The sequence below is a fragment of the Lemur catta genome, chromosome 8 (assembly GCF_020740605.2).
Source record: "Lemur catta isolate mLemCat1 chromosome 8, mLemCat1.pri, whole genome shotgun sequence".
Taxonomy (NCBI): Eukaryota; Metazoa; Chordata; class Mammalia; order Primates; family Lemuridae; genus Lemur; species Lemur catta.
The window spans coordinates 52,427,656-52,450,210 of record NC_059135.1 but is presented as its reverse complement, the minus strand read 5'-3'; the positions used below and the strand labels follow the sequence as shown (position 1 = coordinate 52,450,210).

The 22,555-nt window shown below is 34.5% G+C and overlaps 1 protein-coding gene across 2 annotated transcripts in view; it reads right to left on the bottom strand.

The window, feature by feature from the left end:
• Nucleotides 1-22,555, bottom strand: part of OLA1 (Obg like ATPase 1) — a 165,742-nt gene that overhangs the window by 38,121 nt on the left and 105,066 nt on the right. For both annotated transcript variants that reach the window (XM_045558942.1, XM_045558943.1), the window contains 2 exons: nucleotides 4,276-4,356; nucleotides 3,865-3,962 (listed from right to left, as the gene is read on the bottom strand). In XM_045558942.1, coding sequence (XP_045414898.1) covers nucleotides 3,865-3,962; nucleotides 4,276-4,356 — 179 coding nt within the window. The remainder of the gene's footprint in view (nucleotides 1-3,864; nucleotides 3,963-4,275; nucleotides 4,357-22,555) is intronic.

The window sequence follows — 22,555 nt, the reverse complement described above, 5'->3', positions numbered from 1 at the left end:
CATTTTTCCAAAGCTGTGTTAAATTTCTAGCTTATATGAACAATCTTGTCAGAAATTGATGACCTCTTAAAATAGTTTTCAGAAATAGTTTTATAGATATATACACAAGTACAGACATACAAAATTATGTGTCAAAAATATATACACTTCCACCTACATACATAGTTGCTGAGATATACGAGCTGTAATTCTCATAAGCAGCTCAAGAAATCCAGAAAATATTAGATATATTCCATGATTCTTTCTCCCCCTAACAAAGCACATAATGTATTAAATCCCCAAACTATTGTTAGTTTTTGTGTACAAATTATGTGGGAAACTAACAAAAGCAGAAAGGTATGTGTGGGAGGGAGAACTGAATCATCATTTAATAAGAATTAATAATAAAACCTTTTTCTATTTAAAATTCATTTAGGAAACCTGACACATTTTCCTTCATTATACAATAGTTTAAAAGACTTTCCAAATATTTGTCTATGTATCTTGAATCAATTTCATCACTCAGATTAACTGACTCATACTACTACTACCAAAAAGGTAATGTTAAGTAAGTGACTATAAGACCACCAGGTTATAAGCAAATGCATGTAACACATATACACAGAGGAAGTCTGAATGTCTTAAATTTTAGTTGTATTTTCCAGTTGAACATGGATACGTAGTATTAATATAATAAAAAATAAAATATAATTATCCTTTATTAAAATAACAAGGATAATTATATTAAAAAAGGTAGGGATGAGAATATGAAACATAATTGGTAGCTATTAGGTATACAAAATATCTAAGATCAGTTTATTCTACTGATTCTATAATTGGGTGGCATCACTATTACCAGAGCAGCAAAGCTACAAAGATTGAAATTTAAACCTCTAATTAAGCAATGGTTTGACAGTTCTAATGTCCTGTACCTGCTTGACACCATGACTCAGTAGGCAATCTCAAATGAAAATTAATAATGCATGTAGTATAACCTTAGTTATAAGTAACTGATCATATTAGAAAATGAAAACCTCAAGTGTTCAAAAATCATTAGTACTCACCAAAAACAACAAAAACTTCTACATAGTTTTATTCAATCAAGAAACAGCAATTTGTAATAATAAAAAAAGGTTTCTGTGGATTTCCTTATAACATCTTGATTACTGTCATCTGATCATAACACAACTACAGCTAACCGGCTTGCCACATCAGCTTCTCTTCAGGGGCTAGGTCTTTAATCATAAATCAACGAAATGACTAATTTAATGTTGTTAAAACTAGTGAGTAGATGCTTGGATTCATTCCAGTTTTTACATCTTTCAAAAGGTCAATACACCTACTCAATAACACAATAGACTTATCTTTCAAAATGCTCCCTTCTTTTCTAGGATTGAAAAATAACGTTACCATTTAAATTTAAAGTGAACTTTAACTAGTAATTAAAGTGTTCATTATTTCTGAAATGGTGACCCTCTAAAATAACGATAGTTTTAGTCCTCTTCTTGTGGCCAAAGACACAAACCTCTCCTTCTCTCTCCTGACCATTTAAAATAGTTTTCTAGATCTAAAAGACCCATGAAATAATTATTGAAATATTATGAAAATAATTATTACTGTTTCCTGCATCAGTCTTATTTGCTATAGTAACATTACATCTTAATCTTAAAAAACAAAAAAACTTTTCCTTTTGCTAAAAGAGCAACTAATGCAAATAGATCTTAAATGTAAACATTACCAAAAAACAAGATGCTAACACAATTAAAAGGATTCAGTAGTTAAAATGAATTTTAACTATTTACAGCTGCTTGCAGTATTATAAACGATGAAAACCTAGTGTTCATATCCTTCATAATAAAAATTTATTCTGCACTTTAATACAAAGGCTATGTTGCATAAACAGAGGATTTAAAGCTATAGCAGAGTGGCTGAATGAAAGGAAAATGGCAATCTTTCTGGCTCCAGTAGATGCCATTCCCTATCACACAACGTTTCCCACTCATAAATACATGACAAATACTTCCTCAATCATTTTTTACGAGCAGGGATGCACAGGGGGTAGTCAATGGCTAGCTTGAGGGAAAATAGGAACAGCAGGCGGCAGAAACTGTACAGAAAATGGCTATGTGGTAAATTCTCCTCTGGAACATCACTCAGTTACCCAGTCTTTGATCTTTCAGCTACAATTACACTAACTTCCACAAGATCTGAATCCCTCCCCCTCCTCACCCCCCAAAACACACACATACCAACCCAAAACCAGATCATTAGTTATACATAAAACCCATTAAAATTTGGTTTTATAAAATGGGATTATTCATACCTCTACGTTGTTATAAATTAAAATTTGCCATTTAGACAAGAGTTTACTTTCAATTGGCTATAACCATATCATCATCACAACTGGTCTCACAAAAAACATGGGGTGTCTGGCGACAGCTAAATCACAGACTGGCGTCTCCTAAGCAGTCTGTCTACCATTAGGGTCTGGGAAATGGTATTTACTATACAATTAGAGCCAGGGAGTTCTACCTGTAATCATCCAAATACAGGTGTGAGAAGCCCCTTTGGGCAAGGAAACTGACTCATCCTTTTCATTTAAACTTTGATGTCTGTATTGTTTCAGGAAACCTTACCATTCATACTATGATGAGAAGATTTATTAACTGAGGTCAAGTAATAAATTTTAAACTTCCTTCCCAAAGGTATCAATTTTTAACACATTAATCATCAAATTTATAAGAATTTAAAAGAAGACAGAACTGATTATTTTAAAGTTAATTACTTGCTGGAGGACACTGACCAGTTTAAACTAAATTTTTATGTTAAATTTATGTTTTCTAGAACATTACCAATAAAGAGGCTAAATTCAGCTTCCTATCAGGAACACAAAATGTCTTATAGTAATATCAACTGGGCATTTTTAGTTGCAGTAATTTCACAGAATTTATTCTAATGATTTATTGGAGTTAACCATCTGACATTAATTATTGTTTTGGCTTCCAGTCTATGAATGTTTATTTTTCAGTTTAAAGCCTTCTCACTCTTTGATATCATATGGAAATGAGAATTTTTAATGGAAAATTGAAACCATGTGCATCTAAGTACTTAATGAAGTACAGGGAGAAACCAACAATATATTTTAGGAGAATTCAGATATTTTGCTTTGGATAGTTTTGATTTGTTTATATGACTCAACAGTATAAAATACTGAGGGTCTAGTGAGGCAAGTCAAAGTGAGTACTATGCCAAATGTATACATGTCCACATGTACATGAACACATGATTTTCTGAAGTTATTAGAGAAAGAAAACAAATCTTGTACATTTTGGTTACATGTCAAAAATGACAGTCAACATGTGAATGCATAGTTTTTACCTTAGTATACTTTTAAAGCATTTGAAACAACTACCTGGCCTTTTCCCTGCCCACCACAGGTTTTCATTTTTCTTTTTTTTAAAACAGTAAATCTGGATTTTAAAATCTATGCCCAGCTACAACCCTAAGTGGATATTTTAAAGTCACCTATAATATCAACACAGCTAGAAATTCCTAGCTTAAAAACTTTTATTGTTACAACTACATTTATTCTCATTTTGCAATGAAAATAAACAATAATGTCTAATAAACTTAAATTTGATAAGTAAATATGTATGGTTCAACATTGCCTAATATAATTCAGCTTTCCTAAGTTCTCTCAGTGCAAATCCATTAGGAGACTCATCTCTGAAGGTAAACACCAGGCAAAGCTTTCTCATCCATTTTAAACTTTTTAATAATAAGGAGAAAAATATTAAAATCAAACACAGCAGTAAGTATATATATATCTGTGTGTGTATGTATAGATATGATGTGTCTGGGTATAACTGGGGAGGAAAAACTTACCATTTGTTTTTCTTTCTAATGTAGTCTTTTTCAGAAAGATTAACCAAGTAGACCATTGGTTTTGAAGTCAAAAATAAGTGTTTATTCAATACTTCAATCTACAGTGGGAGATAGGGAAAGAATCCCTTTTAAAAGTTGAGCAAATATGGAGTAAATCATTGAATAATTAGCAAGTAAACTTCGTTTAAAACAAGTAAGCATTTTCATTTTTTAATTCTTGTTTCCAAAAGATTCGTTGTTATGAAATATTATGAGTGGGGAAAAGAAGAAAAAAAACAAGCCTGGGAATAAGCAATCACTGACAGAAATAAAAGTTTAGATATGATAAGTGTAAAAAAATGACAACTCTAATTTGTTCTCTAAGAAATCAAAGTCAAGGTAGTAATAGATAGCATGATATTTAAAACGTACCTCTTTGTCATTCCAGTCATGATAGAAGCGAACAGGTTTCTTTTGATCTATAACCCAGGATTTGACTTTGCACATTATATCCTATATGTGATAGAAAAAAAAAGTATTAACAATACAAGATGAATAGTAAGCATTTAGGAACTAAATATTAAAATCAAGTTTTCAAATCCTCAAAATAAAAATAAATTTTCTTAATGAGAGGGGAACTAAGCCACACAAATAATTATTTTTAATATCTAATTTAAAAACCAAATACTAATGAAACATTGTGTTTAATGTTAAAATTTTAATCTATAAAATGAAGAATATTAGCAAAATTAGTAACAGTCTGAAAAAAAAATCTCAAGACAATTCAATCACACCAAAGACTAAACACAAGAGTTAATAATATTTCAATATTACCTAGTGATGTCACATGCAAGACAAACAAGCTACTAGAAAATGGAGTAAGGAGATGTACTGGAGAGAGACTAAATTACATTTTTTCCCTTAAAAAGAAAAACAAACAAAATAGATGAAATTGAGCCTATTATTGATGATCTACCCTCCAAAATATTAAATCAACTGACCAAAACCCTTTTTATTTTGAATTACTTTTTTGCCAACACCTTCTCCCTGCCCACTTCTCCTGCAGCCTCCCCCCCCACCCAACCTGCCAAAGCCTCCATTACACAATGGCAAGAGCCCTGCACTGGTGACCTCCAACCAGCTGCATTCACTTTCAGAACATCTCTCTCTGCTGGAAATCTAAAGGCCTTTTAGTTAGCAAGCTAGTGTGCATTCAGAAGGAGTAACTGCAGGAAGAGCCCAATGTGCTTTGTTTCTCTGGCCCTTCTTCACAGAAAGATTAATCATCTGTGAAATGGAAACGGCAAACAGCAAGTGACACAAACTGAACCCTTCAAGCCTTTCCTCATCAGTTTTGTGGTTCTGAATCTAAAAGCTGCGTGTGGCAAGGTTCTCCTTACAGGCAGGTGTTAATAAAAGGCTCTTGGGTCTGAAAGGTCAAACTAAGCTCTTCCAGAAGAAGTGTATTTGAGAGTCATCTGGTGTTTTTTTTTTTTTTTTTGGTTAAAGATAATTTATAGATATGTTTTAAATATGCATTTCTCAAAATTTATTGTTACACAACTATTAGTAATAGATTTCTTGGATTTTCATTGGTGTATTTTACTTTACCATAACCAATTATTCTTCTATAAATATCCACTTGTATAAATTATCTCAATATTTAGTATACCTTCCTTCCAAATCTTGCTGTTACCAACAGGAAAAATAAGGAAAAAGCTTTATATCCTTAGATACTGATTTGAAACCCTCCAGGCAAAGGACTTCCCACAGATTTTAACAAGGAAGGGGCAAGCTGAAAACTTTTAATGAAATCTAACATGTTCTGCTTAAGAATAATCACTTTTACTCTTCTATAACTGAATTTCACTCATAAAATGTTTAAAAGTGGCTAATGTAACACCATTTCCTACAAGGAGAAGATCAAAGTGCTATATTACAAATGCATTATGATTAAAAAAGCCCTGTGCAGCCTTGCTATTAACTGTTCTTTAAACCCTAAAAGGCTTCCCATAGATCTCACTTGGCACTGCATATACAACCTTTGACAAGTAATGTAGACCATTTTTATTCATTGCCTAAAATTGTAGGCAATTATGTGCGTCACACTGGCCACCTGCAAATTCTGAATGCCTGCTCTAGTTGTCAGTGCAAAAAACTAATGTCGGAGGGGATTAATCTAGGGGGAGAGAGTCCTCTTTAATGGCTCCAGCAGGTGAAATGGCCCAGCTGGTTACTATGATGAGTGGCCAGAACAGCTTATGTAGAGACATGCAACAAGATTATACAAAAGAAGGAGAAAACGGTACCATGTTATATTTGGTTCCATTAGTTTTTTCAATTAAAGAAAGAAAAGAAAAGAAAGTAGACAAAAGAAAGCCAAACGAAAAATAAGAAAAGGAATTAAATTTTAATCATATAAAAAGTATAAAATACTTTTGTAACTATAAACATTTTTACAAAACCAAGGGACCTTGATAAGTGCTGATTGCTAGTGAAGGAATTTCAGTATTTCTCTTTCATTTTAAATTAACTAGACCATTACTTCAGACATAGAAAACTTATGACAAAAGCATTTTGGCATTAGTTTTCTTTTTCTCACACCAGAAAATTATATTACAAATTAGGGATACTCAAATTTTAATTAGAGAGAATTAACTCATGAAGTTCTTAAACAATATAGTATTCCTTAAAACCATATTCAAATTGTTTTAGAAAAATTACAAATCATAACCTAGTTTTTGAACAGTTGAAAGTAAAATATTTTGTACCCAGTGCCCTTAATTATCTCCACAAAAGATTTTAACACCCAAGAAATGACACCTTAGATTTACTAAAGACAAACTAAAAACAGATTGCTGTCAGATAAGATTATATTATATAAATGATCAGTATACGGCAGTTTCAATGCACTCTTTTTCTTACATAAAGAAAGTAAAAATTAATTTTGATTTTAGCAAAAAATTAAAATGTTTTATTCCTTATCTGAAAGCTTCTAAACAGATAAAGGAAAACATTTACACTTGTTTGGATAATACTTAATGGTCTGGCTGAATTTATTTCCTTATGCTCATATGTATAAACACATATATTAATAATGATGGTTAGAATAAAAGGTTCCAGTTAATTGAATTCGGTTATCTAGAAAAAAAAAATCTAATATATACTTTACCCACTTTGAACAAAGTAGAATACAAATATAAATAGCACTTCAATCCCTGATGCATTTATAAGTTAGGATTTCATATTTACTATTATTATATAGAAACACAGATGTAAGAGTACTAAATTGGATGGTTTTGATAACTTTTAACAAATTCTTCACTTTCAAAATAAATTGTGTACATTATGGAGATACAAAAAAATTCCTGGTCATGTGAACTTTCTCGTTATATTGCAGTTACACTAGTGTACTGATTTCGAGCGAGAGGTAACAGCATAATACTTGAATGTGAGAATAAATTCTTGGTCTACCAATTAACAGTTCTGTGACCTACTTCATTGATAAAATGCAGATAAGATCAACCTCCTGGGGGTTGTTGTGAAGATAGAAAGAGATAATGCACATACTGTTTAGCACAGTTCTTGCTGGAGAGAGTTCTCAATAAATGTGAGTAGTTGCCATTGTTGTTATTATTACTGAGAGATTAAATGCTAGTGATCTACAAAATGGCAATATATTCTCTTAGGTGCTCCTTTAAAGCTGTGGTCCCCAACTCCGGGGCCACGGACCAGTACCAGTCTGTGGCCTGTTAGGAACCCTATAGCACAGCAGGTGGGCGGCAGGCGAGCAGGCAAGTAAGAAGCAAGCCAAGCTTCCCCTGTGTTTACAGCCACTCCTAATCGCTGGCATCACCGCATAAGCCCCGCCTCCTGTCGGATCCGCGGAGGCATTAGATTCCCACAGGAGCCCGAGCCCTACTGTAAACCGCACATGCGAGGGATCTAGGCTGCGAACGCCTTATGAGACTAATGGCTGATGATCTGAGGTGGGGCTGACGTGGCGATGTTAGCGCTGGGGAGCGGCGGCAAATACACATTATCATTAGCAGAGAGGTTTGACTTCACAATAAATGTAATGTGCTTGAATCATTCCGAAACCATCCCACCCCCTCTCTGGTTGATGGAAAAATTATCTTCCATGAAACCAGTTCTGGTGCCCAAAAGATTGAGGACCGCTGCTTTAAAGCACATGAACACCTTCTAATTGGTATAATTGTTCACTAGTCCTTTTCTTCAAATTTCAGCTATTAAAATACTGGCTTTCTTTGTGAATTCTCAAGTCAGGCTTCTAATCTCACTATTCCACGAGAACTAGCTTTTGCTGAACTACCTTTTAATTGTAAGGAAACAATACAAACTCACTTTGAATACTTTGCCCTTCTGCTTTGATCCTTCTTATTGAAAGCTTCATATTTAACTTTAGAAATGCTCGATTTTCTTGATATATTTTATTATTCTTATCACTAATAGCAGCTGCAATGTAGTTAGACTTGGCGAGTATTTGTGACTTACCTAAATTCCCATAGCTATTAAGTAGCAGAGCTGAGATTCAAATCTTCAGATCTAAGTGACTTGAAAGTTCATATTATGTACAACACTCTGGCCTGTTTGTCTTTCTTACTGCTTTTCTAATTGCTCCTTGCTTAGCCTAGACATCCCTAAAGTTGTGATGCAAAATCGTCATTCTCATTCAGGTCATCAAAGAAATTCAATATCCTTATTTTATTATTTGGGTACAATAGCTGATTGTCAATCCATATACCACAAAAATAGTAATATTTTTCTTTGCACACAACATAATAACCCAGTCACCTATACTTTCCTAGATTTCTCTATTTTGGTATTCTTCAGTTTCTACAGCAAAAATTACTAACCTATGATACATAAATAGATTTCAGGGGTTCCTTAACATCCTGAAATCATATGTAAAGCTCTGTTTGTATACCTTTGGGAGAAGATGACACATATCTTTCAAATGCCTTTCAAAGGGATCCATGATCTAAAAATCCAATAATATAATATACTATTTATAATAATACTATATTATAATAATATAATATATGATTATACTATTTAACACAATTCCAGTTAAAATCATAACAGGGATGATAGAGAACATTATAAGCTAAATATACCATTCTAAAAGAATTAATCACTTGAGAGTAAAAAAAATTATTAGAGAAAAAAATATGTGACTTGCCCTACTATGATGAAAATAAACCACAAGACTACAGTAATTAGAACAGTGTGACGCACAAGAGGAGAGATATAGATTAGAAACAAACTAAAAAGCCATTAACTTGGGCTTTGCTAATAAATTATGGGACAATAATACAACAGAACATGGTATCCATTAAGACAAGATATATCTGCATGTACATTTGCACAGGAAAATGTCCAAAATATACTGCTAAGTGAAAAAAGCAGGTTCAGAACAATGGAATAAAGTTAAGAATACAGATTCTGGCAACAGATTTGAGTTCAAGTCCTGGCTCTACCACTTTCTAGCTGTGTAATTCTGTTTGTTTCTGTACAACTGGGACAATAATTCCAACTGAATATATAGTGATTATGAGGATTAAAGGAGAAAATATATGTAAAACAAGTGGCACAGTTTCAGGCGCATAGTAAATATTCAATAGACGATATGTGCAGTAGAATGCATAATGTGATTCTGTTTGTGGTTCTGAAACTATATATAATACATTTAAATAGATATACTCAAATAATGAAACTGGACAGATACCGCACCAAATTGTTAGTAATAAAATCTCCAGAAGATTAGATGCCAGAGAGCTTTCCCCTTTGTGCCTTTTTAAAAAGCTACAATGATGTTTTTAAAATTTTTAATTGATAAATATCATATTTATAATAGAAAAAAAATAAAGGTATATTCACAGGGTGAGGGGGAAGAGGGGAACTTTATCTATTTTCTACCCACCATCTGTAATCCTAAAATTTGATGGCCTAAAATGGAAAGACTTGGTAGTTTACTGAGATAACTCACTCTTACTCTGTAATGATTATATTAATAACTTCCAAGCCTGATACTTACCTTTAACAAAACCTGCCACCCTAATACCTGATACTGATATCCAGATTTGCTGACATAATGCTAGTTAGGTAGGTTTAACAAAGACAGCCAACAGAATCAGGGCAAGTATTCCAGCTCAAAATAATCTTGCTGGAAGTCCAGTAATAAAGCTTCCTGTAACTACCCACTTTAAATACCCCAAATTTAGGAAAAACCAAACTAAGCTTTTTCTCATAAAATAGATCTCCACTGTATAGTCTAACTTGATATTTACAACTTGTCTGAGTCATATGGTATTTAGCATTAGCTACACTACCAGATGAATGCTGCTGTTAATAGAGGCCAGAGTACTGAACCCTGACCACTACCTTTCTACCTACTTCTGTGACTGACACTCTCAGAAAAGGATTAGGCAGTAAAGGACAGAACTAAGACAACTGGCAGCAATGCTATACATGACTGTGTGTGTATGGGGTGGGGAGGATCCCCCAAGAATTAAGACAATAGGTTAATTCTAGCAATAACCTTGGTGGAATGTATGGTGGCAGTTGTGGGTTTCTAGTTACATGATTCTGTGAAGCAGGCAGTGAGAAAAACATCTTAACATAATGCTCCTGGCCCTTACTGCTATAAAGTGGCAACCAAAATGGACACCAATTTACTCCTGAGGTATAGATGTCAGCAGAGAATCTGACCATTACTAAAAAGAAGAAGGCAATCGTTCCTATGATTCCTGAAAATAAATTTCAATGGATTTCACCATGTGTAAGGAAGGAGTAGGGGAAAGCTCACAAACCTGATTTTACTAAAAGGGCTATTGAATAAGTACAGTCATAGAGGAAGAACACGTCTGTGAAAGTGATCAAAAAAAAAACAAACCTCAATGAATTATTTGGCATACTTAGTAGAATGCAAAAAGATAGAGGCTCTATGCAACAGGCACATGAAACCATAAAGAGAGAACAGAGTGAGGTTAGAGAAAAATGGATAAGATGTCCAGAGAGTTGATAAAATTACAAAGACTTTTACAGAAACCAAAATCAAAGAAGGAAAATAAAAGTCCAATCTGGAGACACAACAGATATGGCAGAAGATAATCAGCAGTCTGCAGGTCAAACTTAAGAAGGGAATATACTGAAGTATAACATACACAAGTGTACCACTCAATGAACCATCACAGAATGAATGCATGCCTGCACTTACCACCTTGATCAACATATAGAATTTTATTAGCAGTGCAGTCACAATGTTCCACTCCTCTCTAAATATAATCACTACTCTGGCTTCTTTGCATCACAAATTAGTCTGTTATTGAAATTTGTAGAAATGGAATCAGACAATATATATTGTGTTTGCCTTCTTTTGCGCAACATTGTTTATGAAATCCATCCATGCTGTTACATGTAGCAGTAGTGTATTTTTCTCTGCTGTATAATATTTCACTGTGGAAATATTTCACAATTTATCCATTTGACTGTTTAAAAATTCCAGTACAAGACTGAATAAAAGCAGTGATAGCATCCTTGCTTTGTTCCCAATGTGAGGGGCAAGGCTTTCATATTTCATCATTAAGTATAATTGTTTCTATAGGGTTTTTTGTAGATACTCTTTCTCAGAATAAGTAGGTTAGCTTCTATTCATAGTTCGTTAAGAGGATTTTTTTCTTTTTAAATAAAGAGTTACTGGATATTATGAAATCCTTTTTCCAATATATAAAGATGATCACAGGATTTTTCTCCTTTGTTGTTTACCGTGATTAATTTTTGAGTATCAACCCTATTTTGCATTCCTAGAATTTTTGTCATGGCTAATGTCGTTAATATTTATTACAGAATTTACTTTGCTAATATTTTATTTAGAAATGTGCATTTATGTTCATGAAAGAGAATGCCTATAGTTTTTCTTTCTCATGTTGTAAAATTTTGGTATCAGGATTATTCAGACCTCATAAAACCAGGTAGGAAGGTTTTCCTCTTTTTCTGTTGTATGGAAGAATATGAGTTAGCCTCTAAATGTATAGTAAAGGCATCTGGGCCAGGAGTTTTCCTTATAGTAAGCTTTAAAATTATGAGTTCAGGCTGGGCGTGGTGGCTCATGGCCCTAATCTTAGTACTCTGGGAGGCCAAGGTGGGAGGACAGCTTGAGGTCAGGAGTTTAAGAGCAGACTGAGCAAAAGCAAGACCTCACCTCTACTAAAAATAGAACAATTTAGCCAGGCATGGTGGCACATGCCTATAGTCCCAGCTACTCAGGAGGCTGAGGCAAGAGGATCACTTGAGCCCAAGAGTTTGAGGTTGCAGTGAGCTATGATGATGCCACTGCACTCTAGCCTGGACAAGAGAGAAAGACCCTGTCTCAAATATAAAAAAATAAAAAATAAAATTATGAGTTCAATTTCTTCAATAGATAAGACTGTATTTTTTATTTCTTCTTACATTCATTTTGTTAAGGAGTCTTTTAAATTTGTCCATTTTACATATTTTTCAAAATCATTCCCATAAACTGTTTATGATATCATCTTATTACCTTATTAATGTCTGAAGGATCTATAGTAACACATTTTCATTCATAGTGCTGGTTTTGTGCCTCTCTTTTCCCCTCTCCAGCAGTGCTAAGAATTTATCAAATTTACTACTGTTTTCAAAGAACCAACTTTTGGCCTTTTTGATCCTCTTTATTACATTTTTCTTTCCTATTTCATTAATATCTGCTCTAATCATCGTTTCCTTCCATTTACTTTCTCTGTGTTCGTTTTATTGTTCTTTTTTCTAACTTCTTCAGATGAATACTTTCAGATCATTGATTTTACCCTTTCTTATTTTTGAATATATTAATTTTCTTTCTTTCTTTCTTTTTTTTTTTAGGCAGATCTCACTCTGTCAACTTGGGTAGAGTGCAGTGGCATTATGGTAGCTCATAGCAACCTCCAACTCCTGGACTCAAGCGATCCTCCTGCCTCAGCCTCCCGAGTAGCTGGGACTACAGGCATGCAGGAAGACGCCTGGTTAGAAATATTAAGATTTTTCTATCATGACTACAGATTTGTTTTTATTTTGTTTTGTCTTTTAGTTCTGTCACTTTCTACTTTATATATTTTGAAGTTCTGTTATTAGGCACATACAAACTTAAAAAGTTATTTTTCTTCTTGGTAGACTGAACATTTAGCATCATGAAATGCCCCTTTTAGCTCTTAAGTCTACGTTGATATCAGTATACTACACCAGCTTTGTTTTTGTTGTTAGGGCTTGCAAAGTTTATATTTCTCCATTCTTTGTTTTCAGTTTTTATGTATACTAATACATAAGGCCCTCAACTTACCATAGTTTGACTAAATGATTTTTCAGTGGGTTTATTAGGACATAACTGCATTATAAATCAAGGAGATTCTAGATTTACAATGGTTCAACTTATGATTTTTCAACTTTATGATGGGATTATTGGGTTATTAAATGCATTTTCTAATTATAATATTTTCAACTTACGATGTAACCACATCATAAGTCAAGGAGCATCTGTATTTAAGATGTGTTTCTTGTAAGCAGCATAGAGGTGAGCTTTTAAAATCCCATCTGACATTCTTTGTCTTTTTTAATTGTTTAAAATGTATTGGGGTAAAATACATATAACATAAGATTAACCATTTTAAGGTGATTTAGTACTAAATGTTTTCATATACTCACAATGCTATACAACCACCATCTCTACCTAGCTCCAAAACATTTCCATCACTCAAACATAAAGCTATGTACTCATTAAGCCCTTTCTCCCCATGATTGCTCCCTCTAGTCCCTGGCAACCACCAATCTGCAGTTCTATCTCTATAGATTTACCTATTCTGGATATCTCATATATATGGACTATCTCCAACATATGCCTTTATTTGGAGTTAGATATTAATAGCAATTGTAACCATGGATCAGGATGGGATCATATAGGGAGAGAATTTAGAGTAAGAGGAGTAGAGGGCATAGGACTCAACTGTAAGTGAAGCCAACATTTAACAGCAAAGGTATAAGAGGATAAGCCTGTAAGAGAAATTGAGGAGTTGCTAGAGAAGAGGGAAATCAGAAGAATAAAGTCATGGAATCCAAGGGAAGAGTATTTCAAGCAATGACACAGTAATGTCCATTGCTACTGAACAATCACAATGGCTGAAAATATCCACTGGATTTAATAATGTAAAAGTAACTGATGGCCCTGGTGAAACCTGTTGAGTGCAATGGGCCGAAAAGTCAGATTAGAATGGACTGAGTTATTAGGAGGTGGAGAAAATGAAGACAGTAAATATAAATAACCTTTTCAAGAAGTTTTTATGACAGAGGATACGGAAAATATAGTAGTTGAAGGGGAAGGGTGTGATATTCAGGAAGTTTGGTTTTTTTCAAAAATAAAAAAACCATCTTGAAACTGTTGAAAAGAATCAAGTTTGAGAGGGACAAGTTGTATATATAAGAAAAAGGGATTACTGGTAATTGAAAGCACAACTTTGATATACTAAAAACCACTGAATTGTATACTTTAAAAGGATGAACTGTTATATGAATTATATCTCAATAAATCCATTTAAAAATAACAAAAGAAAAAAAGAAGGATGACTGATAGTGTAAAATTTCTGAGGAACTGGGAAATTTTTAAGATCCAAAGAATTAGTGGAATAACTGGCCACAGATAAGAAGAGTTAATAAATAGGCTTTGGGTTTGGCTAGTGGAAAATGAGAGAACTCTTATGTCAGAAGGCTTTTACTTTGATTTTTGAAATAGGAAGCAAGGTCATTTGCTGAGGAACCGATCAATGGGATTAGGGAGTAGGCATAAATGAGAGGCTTGAGGAGAGTAGAAAGCAGTTGCAGCCGGGTGTAGGAGGAAAAATTGAACAGAGAAAATGTCCTGAAAAGGGGTAAAAATGTTTCCTGTTTCTTCAAAACCCCCTTACCCTTTTTGAGAACTAAAACCTATATCCCTGCCTCAGGCCAGTGGTCTAGAGGGGTAAGGGAGGGTCCTTTACTTTTTGTGCCACAGAAGATAGCTCAAGGACATTGTCTGAGCAGAGATCAGGAGATTATCTTAGCTAAAGATGGGATTAATCAGAACCTTTAAAAGTTCTATACTTCTGCTCAGAAGCAGGACACTGGTACTTTGAGACAGGACTCTGCCAACCTCCTCATTTGCTGGCAAATTAATAAACTTCTCTTTCCTTCTCCTCAAACCGCTTGTCCTCCTTCTGATGTGGTCTTGGGGTCAAGTGCCAAACTTTCAGTAACACAAATAGGAAAGCTAGATACTGCTGAGGGACCACTTGGGTTGGTAATAATGAATGTATGAATAATATGTCCTCTTTTTAATTTTCTTCATCCGTGTTTGGTTACAGGTAAGGAGAAAACAGACAGGTGGGAAAATCAGGAAAATATTTCTATAGTGTATGTACCATATCATCAGTTCTTATGAGTTCATTCCCTTCCCCTCAGTGTTCATAAAAATTGATGATTCTACAGTAATCTGGTCTCAAATGGGTCTAATACTCATGACCCTTGCTCCAAACACATTACATTCTTCTGTATTATCCTGGAAGGCTTAAACAGCTTCATACTTCCTGTTATCCTCAAATAAATAATAGTGTGTTTTGAGGACCTACAACGTGCTGTCTCATACCATTTTATATAGTACACTTAAACACATTATCCACGATGTTACTTTGCTCCCAGTCCTTTCCGAAAAGAATGTGACTCAGCCCATAGCTCCTTCTGAGGGGACAATCCTACACAGAACAGTCTCCTGGCCAGAACTGGTAGGCATTTGACCTATGTATGACATGGGCTTATGCAAAAAACTGTGTCAAAATGAAATTACCTGAGGTAATTAGATGCTTGTTCTCAGGAATCTGAATTAGGAAATACTGAGAGATAGGACTGGAGACTAGGATTGGTGAATATACTGAAAGAATACAAGAGAGAATAAACTATAAGAAGTTATAAATAAGCTAACTGTAAGTAGAAATTATCAAGAAGCAGAAGTCAAGAACAAAAATATATAAAACAGAAGATGAATTTTAGTGGCAACAGAAAAAAAACTAAGCAGAATTCTAGTGAAGCAGACTAAAGAATATCGAGTTATATAAATGGCAGAGTACAGGAGAGAAGATACATAGAACAGCTGAATTCCTGGGTGCTGTCCTGGGTTGATTTACAATTCAAATCCAAAAGGCTTGGTTATACCCCAATTCCTGCTCTTAAATATGTTTGGATTTCCATTTCCTTTATTGCCTTGTATTCTAAAAATAAAAACTCCATTTCTTGAAATAGTCTAAATAGAATCTCTGTTCCTTACAAGTAAAAGACTCCAATAAAAAATATAATAATAAAATTCATGAAATGAAATGACTCAGATGTTTTTCACCTCTAGCAGTTCTTACCTATATGTTCACATAATATATCACCAAATAAGAAGTCAAACCTTAAAAGAAAAATTCTTTGTTTAAAATGACTATAAACTGAGAATGTAAAATATACAGCATTAAGATGACCATTAGATTAATCCTGGTCAATTATGCTCACAGTCTGTTCTTCTCATCCCAATTCAAAAAAGGAGGAGACACTTTACCTGAAGCCTTCCAACTGCTGCACTGTCAAAATTCCTCATCAATGCTTGTAATTACTGTGATAATCACTTCTCCTGGATCTATAAAGTAGTCCTACCTAACACAGTTTAACTCCCACATTGGTATTGCCACATCAAATTATGTAACTTGTCAGTCTCACTTTGAAAAACTCATAACCCCTTTCCTAGCGCTGGGGTAATGTGTATTATGTGGACTCAAATAATGAACTATGATAATTTCTAATTATATTCCTGGTTCATGTACTTTTAAATGGGCTGTTGTGTTTAATAAATATTTTTAACTTTGGGGTTCATTTTCCATAAATTTATTTTATAAAAGCAATAAAAACAAAGTGGAAAAATATTTAAGGGGTAGGTATTCATAACTCCCAAGTCATTATTATCACTTACTGTTTCCTTCCAGGCTATTTTCAATGGAGATTTCTTTATAAATGTTTTAATCACAATGTGCATGTACACTCAATTTCCTTTCTGATAATTTCATATATAGATATGTCTTCCATCTTAGACTTTGGACAGATTAATCTTTCTGAGCCTCAGTTTACTCATCTATAAAGTTAAGATAATATTTGTAAAAGTTGTAGAGATTAAATGAAAGCAGGGACTCCAACAGATACTTGTACAACAATGTTAATAACAGCATTATTTACAATAGCTAAAAGATATACTAATCCAAATGTCCACAAAATGTGGTATATACATACAATATAATAGTTAGCCTTCAAAACATATGAAATTTTGATACATGCTACAAGATGGGAAGTAAGCCAGACACAAAAGGACAAAAATTCTATGATTCTACTTATATTAGGTATCTAGAATAGGTAAATTCATAGAGACAGAAAGTGAAGTAGAGGTTATCAGGAGCTGGGAGAAGAAGGAGATGGGGAGGTACTGTTTAAACAGTACAGAGTTTCAACACAGGTTGATGAAAAAGTTCTTAAAATGGATAGGGGTGATGGTTGTATTAATACAACATTGTGAATGTACTTAGTGCCACTGAACTCTACACTTAAAAATGGTTAATGATAGATTTTATGGCATATATGGTTTACCACAATAAAAAAAAATTTAAGAGAACTTTTGCTTTAGGATATGTCTTCAAGGATAACTAAGAAATGGGGGTGGAAGAGCGGCAAACAGGTAGAATTCCAGTAAATGAGTTCATGTGGAACCAGTACGTTTAGAGCCCTAAGTTGACTATCAGAAGGGTGGAGAAAAAGGCAAGGCCAAATCACAGAACTTTGTGAGCTGTGGCCTTTATATTGGCAGTATCCTATAGAATATGATGAGGTATTTTAATTAAGGGAATAACATTGTTAGATCTGTATTTTATATTTGTGGAAAATAAGACCAAGATTGGAGGTGAAAAGATCAGTTACACTGCAAAAATAAACCAAGCATAAATGAGGCCCAAACTAAAGAAGTAGTTGTGAAAATAAAAACGAAAGAAGAGATAAAGGATAAAAGATAAAATCAATAGGATGGGGTGTAGATGGTAAAGGAGAAGGAGGAGTCATAGATACAAGTTTTCAGTTCACAGGAGTTGGTTTCATCAACGACGTACTATGAGGATAGAGAGGATATGGAGAGAAAAACAAATGGATGCAGTTCAGCCCCACCAAATACTACTCTATTATCACATTCGTTTAGAAATGATCTTTTTGAGTCATATAAGAATATTCCTGGAAGGATACACAAAAGTCTAAAAAAGACAAAAGGATAAATGCGAAGACAGGCGGAGGGAGAATTATATTTTTACAGACAACCATACCTCAGAGATACTGTGGGTTTGGTTCTAGACCACCACAATAAAGAAAATATGGCAATAAAGCAAGTAATGCAATTTTTTAGTTTCCCAGTGTACATAAACTTATGTTTACACTATACTATAGTCTACTGTAGTCTACTAAGTGTGCAATAGCATTATATCTTAAAAAAATCTATTAATATGTACCTTAAATAAAAAATACTTTTGCTAAAAAAATACTAATAATCATCTGAGCCTTCAGTGAGTAGTAGTAATCTTGCTGGTGGAGGATCTTGCCTTGATGTTGGTGGCTGCTGGCTGATCAGAGTGGCTGTTGCTAAAGGTTGGGGTGGCTGTGGCAATTTCTTAAAATAAGACAACAATGACGTTTATTGTATCGGTTGACTCTTCCTTTCATGAAAGATTTCTCTGTAGCATGCAATGTTGTTTGATAGCATTCTACCTCATAGTGGAACATCTTTCAGAATTGGAGTCAGTCCTCTCAAACCTTGGCACTGCTTTATCAACTAAGTTTATGTAATATTTTAAATCCTTTGTTGTCATTTCAGCAATGTTCACAGCATCTTCACCAGGAGCAGATTCCAACTCAAGAAACTACCTTCTTTGCTTATCCATAAGAAACTACTTATCCATCCAAGTTTTATCATGAGATCATGGTGATTCAGTCACATCTTCGGGCTCCACATTTAATTCTAGTTTTCTTGCTATTTCCACATCTGTAGTTACTTCCTCCACTGAGGTCTTGAATCCCTCTCAAAGTCATCAATAAGAATTGGAATCAACTTCTGAACTTCTGTTAATGTTGATATTTTGATCTCCTCCCATGAATCACAAATGTTCATAATGGCACCTACATTGGTGAATCCTTTCCAGAACATTTTCAGTTTACTTTGCCCACATCCATCAGAGGAATCACTATCTATGGCAGTTATAACCTTACAAAATGTGTTTCTTAAATAATATGACTTAAGGTCAGGCACAGTGGCTCACGCCTATAATCCTAGCACTTTGGAAGACTGAGGCAAGAGGACTGTTTGAGCTCAGGAGTTTGAGACCAGCCCGAGCAAGAGCAAGACCCCATCTCTACTAAAAATAGAAAAAATTAGCCGGGGACTGTGGCATATGCCTGTAGTCCCAACTACTTTCGAGGCTAGGGCAGGAGGATCGCTTGAGCCCTGGAGTTTGAGGTTGCAGTGAGCTATGATGACACAATTGCACTCTACCCAGGGCAACAGAGCGAGACTCCATCTCAAAAAAAGAAAAGAAAAAGTATCAATGACCTAATAAGATAATGAGGCATTACCGGATCAAGAAGGAGGTTTAGAGTAGGGAGGCCTAAGCCACTTCTACCCTCAGGGGGTTTGGCTGCTCTACAGCAGTGGCCCTCAAGCTTTAACATCACTTAGAGACTTGTTAAAACACATCCCTAGAGATCCTGACTTAGTAGATCTATCACTTGCATTTCTAACAAGCTCCTAAGGTGAAGGTGATGCTGCTGGTCTGTCTGTGAACCACACTTTAAGTGTCCCTGAACTAGACTAAAGATTGAGGATTATCAGGGAATGAGGGAAGTATAGAAATGAAGTGGGGAACAGACCTGAGGCCAGAGACTCTGTGGGATATCAACCCCTCATTCCATCCTCACCCCTTCATCTTCGCCTCTCAACAGGGTTGAGACCCCACTGTTGCTTTTGGCCACTTTTACCTGAGCTCATCTGCCAATCCTCAGGAAACAGCTAAGATGCCACAGCTCTTTGATTTATGACAGAGGTGGCACTTCATTGGAGTAGGGAAAAGACAGTCTTTTTAACAAATGGTGCTAGAACAATAGGCTTTCCATAGTGGGACCAAAAAAAAAAAAAATCAAATCGGATGCCTACCTCAATACCATTTACAAAACAATCAGTTCTAGGTGGGTTAATGACTTAAATGTGAAATGTAAAACAATAAAGTGTTTAGATGACAAGATAGAAGATCACCTTGATGACCTTAAGGTAGGAAAGTTTTCTTAAACAAGACACAGAAAAGGCTAACCTTAAATTTAAGACCTATTCATCAAAAGATACCAAAAGAAGAAAAAAAAAAGCCACAGAGTAGAAGACATTTGCAATCCATTTAAAACAAAAGACTAGTGAAAGAAAAGACATGAATCCAGATGAAAATGAGCAAAAGAATTAGAACAGGTACTTCCCAAAAGAGAAAATCCCAAAGGGCCAATAAGTATTTTTTAAAAAGTATTCAACCTTAAACAGTTAGGGGACTACAAATTAGAACCACAAACAAATAACATTACATAGCTATCAAATTGCAAACATGAAAAAATCTGACAATACCAAGTATTGACAAGAGGATAAACTCTTCATACAGTTAGAAAACAGTGTTTATCTAATAAAGTTGAAGATATACATACACTATTGACATCTTAGATATATACCTTAGACCAGTAGTCCCCAACCTTTTTGGCACCAAGGACCAGTTCCATAGAAGACAATTTTTTCCCAGAGGGAGGGGAGCCCAGGCAGTGATGCCAGCGGCACATAGTTCCTAAAGTTTCATGGAAGACAGTTTTTTCATGGATGGGGCAGGGTGGCTCTGCAGCCCAGTCCCTAACAGGCCCTGGGAGTTGGGGACCACAGCCTTAGATCACTCTTAGGTATATCAGGATGTAAAAGAATATTCACAGCAGCACTGTTCATAACTATTAAAAACATACAGGGCCAGACATGGTTGCTCACACCTGTAATCCTAGCACTCTGGGAGGCCGAGGCAGGAAGATCGCTTGAGGCCAGACGTTTCAGACCAGCCTCAGCAAGAGCAAGACCTTGTCTCTACTAAAAATACAAAAATTAGCCAGGCACAGTGGCATGTGCCTACAGTCCCAGCTACTCAGAAGGCTGAGGCAGGAGGATCACTTGAGCACAGGAGTTTGAGGTTGCAGTGAGCTATGATGATGCCATGGCACTCTACCCATGGCGACAGAGGGAGACTCTGTCTCAAAAAACAAACAAACAAAAAATCCACAGGGAAAATTCAAATGCTCATCAACAGTAGAATAAAATGGGAAAATAAATGAATTATAGATAAATGCAGTATGAATTGTACAAAATGAGTGGAAAATATTCACATAAATACATACAATATACCATTTATATAAAGTTCAAAATCAGGCAAAATTAATTCATATTGTCTTGAGTGGTGCATAGACTGGTATATATAAAAAAGCATGGATAGTGTCAGAATAGTGGTTAGTTGTGGGAAGACTGAGAGAATTAAGACTGGTAAGGAAAACTTAATGCTTTATTTCTTGATATTCAAGGAAGTTTTACTACTGTTTGTTTTACAATTATATATAACATTATACATGAGATTAATGCATGTTCTTGTATATTATATCTTGCAATTTAAAAAGATAATGTTACCTCCCTCCCCTCTCCAAAAAAACACCAGCAAAAACACCATATTGGCTTTATTGCAGATCGATGTGGTTGAAAAACTTGATCTGCAATTTAAGTGTAAGATCTTAAGCAATTCATAAAATCTCTTGAAATTTTGCTTCCCCAAATGCAGCATGGAAATATTACATGTGTGGTTTAAATAAGATAACATATTTCAAAAGCATACAACAGTGCCTGGATCAATAAAAAGAAATATTAATATAAGATGTTTGTGCATTGAAAGATTCAATATTATAAATGTTAATTCTCCCCAAATTGAGTTACAGATAATCAAAATCCTGTTTTTGATAAAAACAAGCCAAAACAAAAATTTCTAAAAAGCCCTCTCTTTTACCATATTTACAAGCATTGGGTTTGCTATGGGATGCATTTTCAAAGGGGGTGAAATTGTCCCTAGAGGGTCAAAAATTGGTTCTTGGTGGGGGTGGGGTTAGGGTGGTGGTGGTGGTGAGAAGAAATGTTAGATATTTAAAAGTTTGTGGCTCTCAAAATCTCAACCCTACCTGATAAAAATCTTACTTATTAGTATTTAATTTCTCTCACTAGGGAGGAATTAATTAATTTAAATTGAATTTAAAATTTTTTTTCCCTTAGAGGTGATAATGAAAACAAGAAACAAGAAGCTGAGAAACACTGATCTATAATTTGTTCTGAAGCAGCTGAATCTAATATGAAGAAAGAAAAAAGTAGAATAATCAGTTAGGGGAAATGAGAAAATTAGACTACAATGGTTTTCATCTACACAGAAGAGCACAACAGTGAAGGTGAAAGTAAATGGGGAGGTGTCTAGATTTTTCTGTAAACACAAGTCCAAACTATGCTTTCAAATCTTAT